The 13,194-nt window shown below is 42.2% G+C and overlaps 1 protein-coding gene across 4 annotated transcripts in view; it reads right to left on the minus strand.

The window, feature by feature from the left end:
* The window catches only part of AK7 (adenylate kinase 7), a 54,425-nt gene that overhangs the window by 21,077 nt on the left and 20,154 nt on the right, over positions 1-13,194 (minus strand). For 3 of the 4 annotated variants that reach the window (XM_060003324.1, XM_060003322.1, XM_060003321.1), the window contains exons 6-10: positions 10,021-10,101; positions 5,855-5,943; positions 3,650-3,740; positions 2,745-2,822; positions 1,478-1,627 (exon numbers count right to left, since the gene is read on the minus strand). In XM_060003324.1, coding sequence (XP_059859307.1) covers positions 1,478-1,627; positions 2,745-2,822; positions 3,650-3,740; positions 5,855-5,943; positions 10,021-10,101 — 489 coding nt within the window. The remainder of the gene's footprint in view (positions 1-1,477; positions 1,628-2,744; positions 2,823-3,649; positions 3,741-5,854; positions 5,944-10,020; positions 10,102-13,194) is intronic. The other variant, XM_060003323.1, reaches the window with a different exon arrangement.

Raw genomic sequence — 13,194 nt, forward strand, 5'->3', positions numbered from 1 at the left:
GATAGACTCAGTTTAATTTTTAGATATGCTTACTCCTTCTATCATGTCCTGTCCAGTTTTGCTAATCAGGAACCGTATGGTCTCTTTAAGGTGTCTTGTCCCATCCCTACTCTGACTGGGTGTTGTTTTACGTTGACCCACAAACGACAAAACTAGTCTAACCTCTCAGGTTGCTCTGTGCCTCGGGACAGCCTCCAAGTAGAGCCGTCGTGGGTGTCTCAGATGCTTAAAAGGATCATTGTTTCTTTTTTTTTTAATTTTTAAAAAAACTTTTTGGCCGTGCCACACAGCATGTGGGATCTTAGTTCTCCAGCCAGGCATCAAACCCGCGCCCCCTACAGTGGAAGCGCCGGAAGCGCAGAGTCTTAACCACTGAACCACCAGGGAAGTCTCCAATCATTTTTTTTTTGTAAAGTGGTACATCTTTTTTTTTTTTAATTACTTACTTAAAATTTTTTTAAAATTTTTTCTTTCTAGGTTTTAAAGTGGCACATCTTTTACTGCTTCTCAACAAGGCATGCTTTGCCCGAGAATATTGTTCTTAGGATACAATGGCAACTCTACTTGCTTTTACGCAGTATTTCCATGCACGACGGCAATTCAACTCTGACGGCACCTGTCACTCATAGACTATAGCTTTCGAAATGCCTTCTCCTGTCACATTTACTCTCATCTTTGGAATGCCTCCCTGGGATAAATCCAAAGATGTGGGCAAGGGATGCATTTGCCTGATTTCAGAGACGGGTGTGTGGAGGCTCCCATAGTAAGGCCATTCTAGCTAAGTTGGCATCTTAGCTAATTTGAATCCCTGACTAGCTGTGTGACCTTGAAGAAATTGCTCCATCTTCTGAGCCTTGGCTTCCTCGTCTATATATGTAGATAAGAATATCTATGGGAAGTTGTGGTGATTAAAATGACTGGCAAATCCCGTGGCCAACAAGAAAAGGTCAAAGTAATCATCAGACGTCCCCACCTCCTACCTACCCTTTTCCAGATGTATACCCGGGGTGAAAAAGGCAGGCCAGTAAGGTACCAGACATTTTCCCTTATAGGGACAACTCTGTGACAGTCAGTCTGGGGCTTCCTATCATGTTCAATTCGTGTTAAGCATAACAATCATCTCTGTCAACTTAAAAATTTTTAATATTCAGTTGGCAAGTATCAATAGAATATAGAGGTAGATTTTTTTGGCCTGGGCAATAAGTCAAATTTGAAAAAGAACTTGAGGGAATTCCCTGGCGGTCCAGTGGTTAGGACTCCATGCTTTCACTGCAGGGGGCACGGGTTTGATCCCTGGTTGGGGAATTAGGATCTCGCAAGCTGCGTGGTGTGGCCAAAAAAAAAAAAAAAGATTGAAAAAGAACTTGAATTTAGAAATTCAGACATTTGAAAAAGTACTTTCATTGGTGTAATTACACCAAAAGTTTCGTTTACTTTGCTTAAATCAGAAGCTTACACAGGAAGTGGTTATAGTTACCAATAATCTTCTGCTTTGCTTGTACTCTTTGAGGATACTGTTGATATTTTCCACAAATCCTGCTTGGGCGAACCATCGAATGTTAAAATTTTCCTTCACAATGAGTGTTTCCATTCTCAAATTGACGAGTAAATGGTCAATATCCTCTTGCTAAGAGATAAAGGAACATTAGAGATTTGTCCTTTTTTTTTTTTCCACTTGAGAGTTATAACAGACCCAAATCACTGAAGTTACTGAAGAAAAAAATATGAACACATTCACTAAAGATGGCCGTCAACTAAGGCAGCTCTAAGTTTTGACAGACCACCTGCTGTGAGACTCTGTGACCCTAAACTTCCCTCACATCTGCTCTCTTGTCACGGGCAGCATCCTGGCTGGTACAGTGACACAAGCAACTCAAAGAGTAGGGAGATACTAGAAGCCCAAGTGGAAGGTTTCCTTCTTCCTTTTTTTTTTTTTTTTTTTTACAAATTTTAATACTACCTATTTTTTGAGTAGTGCAATTACACGGTTCAAAATCCAAAAGAACAAAAAATATAGGGGAAACTTATACACACTACCATATATAAAATAGATAACCAACAAGGACCTACTGTATAGCACAGGGAACTCTACTCAGTATTTTGTAATAACCTATAAGGGAAAAGAATCTGGAAAAAAAAATATATATGTATAACTGAATCACTTTGCTGTACACCTGAAACTAACAGAACACTGGAAATCAACTATACTTCAATTAAAAAGAAAAGTAGAGGGGAAAGCACTCCCTTTGGTCCCCATCACCACCCATCCAGTTCTGCTCCTCAGAGGCAACCAACGATATCAGTTCTTTCAGAAACATGTTCCAATGCACCGTTTTGTTGCAATTTATTCCTAAAAATATTATATTCCAAAACAAGCTGGAAGAATGCACTGTATGACTAAAACCGTACTTTCGGCGCTGCTGTGATGGAATCAGAAATTCAGGTTCCTGTTTGAATTTTTGAAAGAGGCCGAAGAGAGCAACACCCAGTGTTTGTCTAGCATTTTACACATCAGACAGCTTTCAAATACATTTTCTGACCACAACCTCTGAGGGTTTTCAAAAAAAGAAAAAACAGAAACCAACAGGCTCACAGAGGTGAAGAGGAAGTTGCGATAGCTAAGATGGCCAGCTGTGCAGGAGGAGGTGAAATGAACTTGGAAGCCAGGTCTTCTGACTCCAAATCCCTCAAGAACCAACACCTTTAGGACAAGAGTAGAAAAAAAGAATCTCTTATATACTAACTGTTAAGTCCTTTGTTAGGAAAGCATTTTCTTTGGGTACTTTCTGGATTTTCCCAGGGCCAGTACTTTTACTGATGCACTGTTAGAGAAACATAGAATTATTATTTGGTTGACCTGTAAGATTTCAATATAAAATTTCTCAAATGAATATAAACATAACTGAATACAAAAAAAAAATTTGCAAAGCAACGGGGGAGAACACTGAGGGTATTCACTGGTGTATTTTTTCCACACGTGGTTAAAGAGCACAGAGATGAATAAGGCCCCATCTCTGCCCTCAGGCAGCCCCCAGCCTGAAAAGGGAGAGACAGATGCTTGTGTGTATTGTCTGATCTAGGCGTCTGGAAAAGAGGGGCTTGCCCATGGGGGAGGTGGGATGGAGCCAGGAGGGTGCAGAGGAAGATGTCTGAGCTGAATCTTAAGAATTAGTGGGGGTGGCCAGGGAAAGGGCGAGAGAAGGCTGCACTGGCTGGGCCAGCTGGGCCATAAGGTGACAGGTGGCTTTAACCAGAGCAGCCCAGATAGGAAAGGGGGCCCTCAGAAACCCAGATCTCCTGGAAGCCGCCAGTAGGTTTGGTGAACTTGACCACATGAGTACTTTGGGGAACAATTCACAGATAGATTTTAGTATCGCGGTGCGTGATTTGTGCGTGTGTGAGTCCTACAGTGGACTTTTTTTGCTCCCCTCTGTGCGTATACTGGAGATAAAAACATTGTGGTTGTAATTTCCCAATACATATACTGCAGATACAAATAGCAAGCTTGGGTTTAAGGATATTGTATTTTAGGAGTCCCCGGTCTTGTTAGCACTCCTGATTCCATAATTACAATACTTTGGCGGGGTTGGAGGTGGGTAAAATGATTTAAGAGATGCCATCCAGTCTGGCTGGGATGACATGGCTATACCTTGACAAAGTCTTCCAGAGTATGAACTGACTCGTCCACAGCCACCAGGTAATGGAACTTTGGCACGTGGTCTATGACGTTCTGTATCACTCTGCAGACCACCAGGGAACATCGCCCCCAGAGGGAATAAACAAAGGAGATGTAGTAAATAGAAGTCAATGGATGCCACCCTCATGGACCAGATGCCAGGTTTGCTGATTTAGCAATTACCTTATTTTCCAACAAGGTCAGGGTTGGGGTGATGGTCCCCACTCTACAGTGAAGGAAGCTAGTAAAGAGTTAAGTGACATTTCTTGGGCTGAAGGGCTAATGGGAAGGTAGAAGGGCCGGGATTGGAAGCCAGGTCCACCTGGCTCCAGATTCGCCCCAGGTACAAGAGTAGCTGAGCCCCGACAGGACTTGCGTTGATGAAGCCCGCTTACCCAGTGGCTCATTAAAGTCCCCAAACAATGCTTTGGGGAAGGTGTTTCACAAAGTAAAACACAGATTCACAGAAGCTGTGGCTCCTTAAGTCACATAGCATGGAGTGGCTTAGATTTCCTGCCCTGGATTAATTATGAATGATGGCCAACGTGTCTGAGGGCTTAACTCCGTCAGGCCTGTGCTCTGGGCTTTCCAGGTGTTACCCCATGGAATTCTCAGAACAACCCTCTCAGGTAAGGCTATTATCATCCGCATCTCACAAATGAGAAAATCAGACCCGAAGGGGTTAAGCAACTTTCCCAAATTCACACAGCTAGTGAGGGGCAGAACAGGGATTTGAATACAGATGAAAAAATTTCCAGAGAGACAATAGTGAATGGAAGACTGTCACAAGACTGTAGATCCTACCTCCATCTCAGCTTCCTTTTCAGTCAAACGATAATAAAACAAACGCACCTGTCTAAATATCCATTTCATATTTGTTTTATATTAATTTCACAGAACATTTCCTCTTGTAGCTTCTTTCTTTGTTAACTAGTTGACAGTCTTCAAGAAACTTGTTGGAAAAAAATGCTACCGCAAGGGCCCCCGAGTCCTTGTGTAATGGGAATAATTTAATTAATTTAATAATGTAAGATTCTTTCACAACTTTAAAACCTGATAATGTAATCATGTAAAATCTCTGCAGGAAAAAAGGGTCCGTGTCAGCCCTGCCGCGTCCAGTGTCAATGTTGGCTGGAGCAGATCTAGGTTTGTTTTTTTTTTGCGGTATGTGGGCCTCTCACTGTTGTGGCCTCTCCCGTTGCGGAGCACAGGCTCCGGATACGCAGGCCCAGCAGCCATGGCTCACGAGCGCAGCCACTCGGCGGCACGTGGGATCTTCCCGGACCGGGGCACGAACCCGCGTCCCCCGCATCGGCAGGCGGACTCGCAACCACTGCGCCACCAGGGAAGCCCAGATCCAGGTTTTATGTAGAGTCTGAAGCTCAGACAACTTAGGGAATCCCTCTTTGAGAACAATAATAAAAATGAAGTTTAGGATCGTGGAAGGGACCCATGCAGGGGAGGGTCTTGAAGTTTAAGCTTCATTGTTTCCCAGTAAATCTGTAAATCTGCTTGGGATTGAGACTAATTTAATAGTGGCTGGTGGATGAGAGAAAGAGGGGGGATCTAGAAACCAGAAAGAATCTCAGAGAGGTGCTGCTCCCTCCTGTGGGGTGAGCTGAGGGGTTGACAGAATAAAGCCCCTGGAACTCGAAATGTACAAGCGATGAACTACAAATAAAGTGAACCCTATCTTTGAGTTAGTGTTTAAGTCAGTGTCTGCAAAGAAGGAGAAGGGGACCTGGGGATACTCTGTGAGTCTGAAAAACACGTGTTAGCGTCACTTAACAATTGCCAAAAAGAAAAAAAGCTTCTAGTTTATAGTTCACAAATTTCTGGAATTTAAGTTGGTGGGCTGGACATAGCAATCTCATCTGGGACAAAGGACCAGGTCCCCAGAACGCATATAAAGAGTTCTTTTCCCAAACTGGAAGACATGCTATTCTGCTGGTAAGGTTTCTAAAAGGTGAACTTGAACTTGCTATCAGAAGTGTAGTGCTTTTAGGTGATGGACACAATTTCATCAGATGCAAAGTGGAGATGATAAAAGTACCTTCTGCTTAGGGTCGTTGTGAAGAAGAAATACAATAATACACGTGGGGGTCTTAGCGCTCGGTAAGAAACAAACATGGTAGTCAGCTAATTCTCGGGAAGTCATATATCTGGTAGAATACTTACCCTGCTAGATCAAGAACATGAATTGCTGGAATTACATTTGTTCCATCTCCAAAAACTGGTAATGCAGGGACCTCACCCGACCAAGCTAGCTAAAAGAAAGAAAAGCAAAAGCATGTTTTCCCCAGTTATGTGTGCCTGACTATTACAGCTCCCAGACAGAGCCATAGTCAGAGGCATCCAAAAAGATCTGTCTATCCGATGAAATAATAGCCTCCAGAGGTTTTGTAAATCAGTTCTGATGAGATTTAGTTGCTGATCAAATCCTATTAAGAGAAATAAAGTGCAACCTCAGGGCTGAAATACTTTTCAAGAAATCATAATGTCATCAGTTGTCTTTAGTGGTCATCTGTATAGAAAGGAAATTCTTTAGTATTCACGGTGTCTTTAATTCTCATAAAAGTGAGAATTAAAATTTAAATTACCCCCACTGGCTGGGGGTAATTATCGTCAGTTTGTAGATGAAATGCTTAGTGCATAAAGTATCCTCCAGGACATTACACTTCCGATGAGTCCCTTTGACTGGATTTGAACCCTGATCTTCAGAGTCCAAATCTTTGTCTTTTCCCTTCATTAAATATTTCATTAAATAAATAGAAAGTCTGGGTACTGTTTAACTGTCATGTACTAGATGATTTTGTATCGCTTTTCAAGAGTGAAAGAGGTAGGAGTGGGGGCCACAGCAGACCACTGGATCTTGTAAGATATTTTGGACTTGGGGAAACCTTTGAAGGGTTTTAAGCAAGGAAGTGACATCACTGGATTTGCTTTGGTTGCCTTGTGAAGGGATGATGAGAAGTAAGAGTTTAAATGAAGAGATGGAGGTCATGAAAGGTGAGGACAAGAGAGGGTTTTTCCTAGCCTTTGGGTGGGGAGTTGGAGGCGCTGGGTTGGAGAGAAGGGAGATATTGGGGAGGTCGTCTCTAGAGGACCTGGGGATCTTGCGATGGATGAGATAGAGGAAGGAGTTGGGTTCTGATTGGTGCAGCTGGGTAGAAGGTGGTCCAATTTCCTGAGGTGGGGCCCTGGAGGAGCTGCGGGTATGGGGGTGATTGTCGATGTAGTTTGGATTTGTGAAACATCCAAGTTGAGGTGATGGATCTGCAGAGTGAGAACTAAGGAGAGGGAGTCCCGCTGGAGACTGATGTTTGAGAGTCATTGGCACCAGTCATGGGATTGAACAGCCCAACCCAGGGAAAGAGCATAGATGGAGAAGACAAGAGGGCCCGGGCAGAGGACTGGAAGGCCAGCATCCGGTGGTCAGTTAGGTAAAAGGTAGCTGAGCACGGGCAAAGAGAAAGAGCTTTCTTTAGCTCATCCTCTTCAGCTGTCATATCTCTTGTATTAAAAAACCAACCAGCCAACACTTTCCTGAAACTTCTTTTGCTAGCTCCTGCCTTCTTTTTCTGCCCCATTTTACAGTAAAATCTCTCAGAATGCTCCTCTGTTCTCACCATCTCTACTTCCTCTCTTCGTGCTCCCTCCTTGAACCTACACATATCAGGCTTTTGTTCTACCCGATTCCAAAAATATCCAGGTCAATCCTCCAGTCTCATCTTACTTGATTATCTGCCGTGTGTGATATGGTTGGTCATTATTTCGTTTTAGAAACACTTTTTTCATGTGTCTTTTTCCACACTCCCCTCTTGGTTCACTGGGAACTCCTCCTCAGCTGCCTTTCCCGACTCCCTCCCATATCCTTGTAAATCTCCAAATATAGGAGTGTCCCAGGACTCAGTCCTCAGACCTCTTCTCTTCTCCATACTCATTCTCTAGGTGATGTCATCCAGTCTTGTGGTTTTAAATTCCACCCATATGCTGGTGGCTTCCAAGGTTATAACTCTAGTCCTGACTACCTCCATAATCTCCAAACACACCTCCCACCTTCCAGTGCAACGTCCAACTCCCTCCCTGCTGAGTATCGATACTTGGATGTCAGCCATCTCAAACTCAACGTGTCTAAGCTGAGCTCCTGAACTTCCCACTGATTGCATGCTTCACCCTAATCTGTCCCTTCCCAGTTTTCCCCATCTCAGTAAACGGCAACTTCCTACTTCTGGTTACTTGCACCAAAATCCTTAAAGTCATTTTTGCTTTCTTTCTGTCACCCTTACATCCAAGCTTGGAGCCAATCCCATTGGCCTCGTCTTCAAAACATCCCAAATCCCAACATCTTCAGTGTCTCCACCATTTCCACCTAGGTCTTAGGTACGACCCTGCTCTTGGCCCCCTACAGTACATTCTCAACTCAGCAGAAGAACAGCGTTACCCTTGAAAACTTAAGACAGATTAGGCCACTTCTATGCTCAAAATAGTCTGTTCCCCAACCCACTCAGAATAAAAGCCCAAACCCTCACAATGGGCTACAAAGCTGGGATCCATCTGACTCCTCCATCACCTCTTTGACTCCATCACCCCCCATCCTCCAGCACTTTCAGCCACATTGGTCTTCTTGCTGCTCCTTAACCCAGCCAGCACGTTTCTGCCTTGGTTCTTTGTTTTTGGTACACCAGCCTCTCACTGTTGTGGCCTCTCCCGTTGCGGAGCACAGGCTCCGGACGCGCAGGCTCAGCGGCCATGGCTCACGGGCCCAGCCGCTCCGCGGCATGTGGGATCTTCCCGGACTGGGGCACGAACCCGTGTCCCCTTCATCGGCAGGCGGACTCTCAACCACTGCACCACCAGGGAAGCCCCTGCCTTGTTTCTTTGCACTTGCAGTGCCCAGTGCCTCTCCCCAGGAAGCCACTTAGCTGGCTCCCCATTGCCTTTCACTGTCTGCTCAAATGTCACATCATTAGAAAGGCCTTCCTCACATGAAAAGATGCTCAACTAATTACTAGAGAAATGCAAATCAAAACTACAATGAGGTACCACCTCACACTGGTCAGAATGGCCATCATTAAAAAGTCTACATATAACAGATGCTGGAAAGCGTGTGGAGAAAAGGGAACCCTCCTGCACTGCTGGCAGGAATGTAAATGGGTGCAGCCACTGTGGAGAACAGTACGGAGGTTCCTCAAAAAACTAAAAATAGAGCTGCCATATGATCCAGCAATCCTGGGCGTATATCCAGACAAAACTATTACTCAAAAAGATACGTACACCCCTGTGTTTATAGCAGCACTATTCACAATAGCCACAACGTGGAAACAACCTCAATGCCCATCGATAGATGAATGAATAAAGATGTGCGACGTATATACAATGGAATACTACTCAGGCATAAAAAAGAATGAAATAATGCCATTTGCAGCAACATGGATGGACCTAGAGATGATCATACTAAGCGAAGTAAGTCGGAAAGAGAAAGACAAATACCATATGATATCACTTATGTGTGGAATCTAAAACATGACACAAATGAATTTATCTACGAAACAGAAACAGACTCACAGACATAGAGAACAGATTTGTGGTTGCCGAGGGAGAGGAGGCATGTGGGAGGGATGGAGTGGGAGTTTGGGATTAGAAGATGCAAACTATTATATGCAGAATGGATAAACAACAGGGTCCCACCATATAGCACAGGAAACTAGATTCAATATCTGGTGATTAACCATAATGGAAAAGAATATGAAAAACATTATCTATATATACACATATATATCTGAATCACTGTGCTGTACAGCAGAAATTGACACAACATTGTAAATCAACTATACTACAGTAAAATAAATATAAAATAAAGTAAAAAAAGAAAGGCCTTCCTCAACCATCATTTAAAGACATGTTAACCCCCCAACCCTAGCCCCACATGCTCGATCTACCTTTCTCTGCTTCATTGTTTTCCAGTTTATTTTTCAACATCTGAAATACTCTGTTTACTGGCTAATTTGTTCATTATCTTTCGCTCTTCTTCTCCACCCACTAGAATGTAAGCTCCACAAGGGCAGGGACTTTATCATGTTGTGTTCCCAGTATCTACAGTAGTTTCTGGTACATGGTAGGCACTGGATCAACATTTGCCTCATGAATGAAAGGAGATCCATTTTTTTCTTTGTTATTCTGAGAGTGGGAAATACAAGAAAAAGAGGTAGTTATGTTGGACATCCATATTTTCCTTAACTTTCTGCTATTAAATGGGCCTAGCCAGTACATAACCTTCGAATTGTGTAACCTTAGTGTAAAACACGTAAAAAAAAAAAGTTATAGTCATGGAAAAGTCATACCTTAAAAAAAGCATGTAAGATGCCTCCTTCCATTCCATACTGAAGTCCGGCAGCAACTACGTAAGTGGCAAATTTTCTGACCTATTAGATAAAATACAAGAAAAAAGCTAAATATATTACTATGAACCACGTTGAATCAGATTATTTTTATTGATTATTTTAAATGAGCACTTCAGTAAGTCTCATCACCTCTTTCAAGCTCCTAATGTACTGTTTAGGACAAAAAGAGTATCTCTTAAAAGGCAGGGAACTCAACCCCACTGACCACCATTAAAATTTAATTGGGACTCAATTAAATGAAAGCCAGAGTTTATTATTGTGAAGACTTACCACCTTTAAGTGCTATGCCGGGCACCTAAAGGCAAAGGAAGATGTAAAAATCTGTCCATCCATGATGGTCTTTAATTACCGAGTGGGGGAGGGGGCATACATAGAACCAAGGAATTTCGTGATGGGCCTTAATATGAGGATATTAATAGACATGGAGTTCCCTTCATCCAGGAGGAGTAATTTAGGTCCTGGGAGAATTTGCCTCAATACTCAACTATTTTTTACTGTCATCAAGGTACTAGCAGCTACGCTGTGTAGAAACAGGCTTTTCGGCATGTTGAAAAGCTTAAGGCAGAGGTAATACTTAGGGATACCTGGGCACTGATTCTCTTCCCCTGATGCTCTCCACTCTCATAATCCAATAACCACGTGGCTTTGATGATGTTTAACTTAACAATCCAGAGAGACTCGTGCAATGGTTGGTGCAGTTTTTCTGTATTGCTAATGTGAGGTCCAAGTATAAAAGGTGCAATGACCCACGGAGATCTGTTTAGGTTCCGTGAAACACTGGACTCATGAGCCGTCCCACTTGAGATTTTTAATCTTTGGTTAATTACATCGGGGATTTAATCTAACCCGAGACAGTATGATTTGTGAGCATATGTGTGCTCTGACTGGCCTCTTCTTGCTAATTCTTCATCCAATTAGAACGCTGTAGTTGGTGTCAGAAGTAGAATTATCAATACAGACACCCTCCATCACCACTGTGATTCGATTTGGGAAGGTTGGATGTTGGTAAGTTGAAGAGATAATCATGAACTGAGGATGGAACCCAAGTAGAGACCAGAAAATCCCCCCCCATACCCTCATCCCTGATATGAGAGAACTGGGGTCTCTGAGTGAGCTTTTTGAGGAGGAACCATATCATCATAATTGATCTACATTCCTGTACATCTGGACGAGTGGATAAGAGAGGCAAGGACAAGGTGACCCAGTCCCCTGGTTTTTCCTACCTGTCCTAGGGAAAGTGATAGGTGAAAATGCCCCAAAGGATTTAAAAAGCCTATGAACTTGCCTCAAAAACTAAACTGGTCCACCTTCTTGTGTTTATAATATAGCATGTGAATATAAATGTGATTACTGCAAATGTGGTGACAGTTGATGAACACTGGACAACCAGCCCCAGGAGGGCAGAGACCACATCTGTTTTGTTCATGGCTGTGAGGTCAACTCTTAGCCACAGTGCCTGTTACATAGCAAGATCTTAACGGATATGAGTTAAATGATTCCTTCCAAGGTTCTACCTATTTGATGAAAAACACTAGGTTACAGAAGGGTTATTAAGATGACCGAGTTGGCCAGATCAACCTTATCTTATTAATTGTTCAGAAAAGAATGATTAGGAAAGCTTGGGCTTAAAAAAACTTTTTTTTGAAATTAAATTTTGATCGTATAATTTAGAGCATGGGACATACTTAACGTTTTTATGATAAAATAAAGATATTAAGATGACACTATTTCTCTATTTAATTAAATTTATTTATTTATTTTGGCTGTGCCACACAGCTTGTGGGATCTTAGTTCCCAGACCAGGGGTCAAACCCGTGGCCCCTGCAATGGAAGTGCAGAGTCCTAACCACTGGACTACCAGGGAATTCCTTATTTCTCCATTTTAGACTATCATTCACATCTATTATTTTTGCATGTGTGATCATGTCTTCTCAATCAGTGAATTTGAAATAAATGATGAAGAAATCATGAATTTTCTATTTGGGGCAATGTTCAAAGTTTAATAAAATAATATAGCTGTAGGATTTGGAGTTGGAAGAAATTTAATTTTCTAATCTAACCCCTTTATTTTACTTATTTAACTCCAAAAGTTGAATGACTTGGCTAAGGTCATAAATTAATGGGTAGAAAAGGGACTAGAATGCCTAATCCCATGTCTTTTCCTTCAAATATTTTATACTCACAGTGTTTGTATTGCCAAGTAAAAAAAAATTTTTTTTAATAAGATAAAAACATTTACTAGTAGGACAGAATTTAAGGACCAAGTTCCTACTGTAATATCCTCTGAGACCACTAGGTGTCATCTTAGAACTATCATTACATATCACTATCGTAGGTCTTCCGATAATGGGAAAAAATGCAGTGGATGGAACCTCTAGAGGTTTAGGGGTTCTGTATAAATTCTACCTAACTTAAATGAGGATGATGATGATAGCACTAAATTCACAGAATTGTGAGGATTACATATGAGATATAGGAGGATTACATGAGGTACTGTAAGTAATACATCTGGCGCAGTGCCTGGTACCTGGTAAGCAAGCCCTCAATAATTTTTAGTTGTTACTACTTATTCATCACCAGGGCATTCCTGTCATCTATTTTGATTAAAGAGAAATAAAACAATTTTATAATATATGGATTTCAAAATGATAACTTTTGCTGCAACAGAAGGCTAATAAGCTATTCTTTTTGTTTACGTGAACTTCCCAGCTACAGGCATGTCAGTAATCAGTGACACGGATGTGTCAGGATCAACTCTACTGAATGACGGAGTTTTGGAGTCAGGAGAAAATAAGAACAAAACCCACAGGCTTTGGTATCTGCTGGATCCAGGTTTGAATCCCAGCTCTGCTCTTTCCCACAGTGTCTGCATCTGTGAAATGGGAATAATTATGTATGTACACGAGACAGTTGCTGCAAGGAGTAGATCAGATGAGGCTAAGAAGCGCTCAGCACGGTGCTCAGCAAACGCTAGCTATGTGACCTTGAGCGAATTACTTAACCTCTGGAAGTTTCTGTCTCCTTGTTTGTAAGATGAAGTTTATTTTTATTTATTTATTTTGGCGGCTCGGCTTGTGGGATTTTAGTTCCCTGACCAGGGATTGAACCCAGGCC

This window comes from Delphinus delphis, chromosome 2 (assembly GCF_949987515.2).
Source record: "Delphinus delphis chromosome 2, mDelDel1.2, whole genome shotgun sequence".
Lineage (NCBI taxonomy): Eukaryota > Metazoa > Chordata > Mammalia > Artiodactyla > Delphinidae > Delphinus > Delphinus delphis.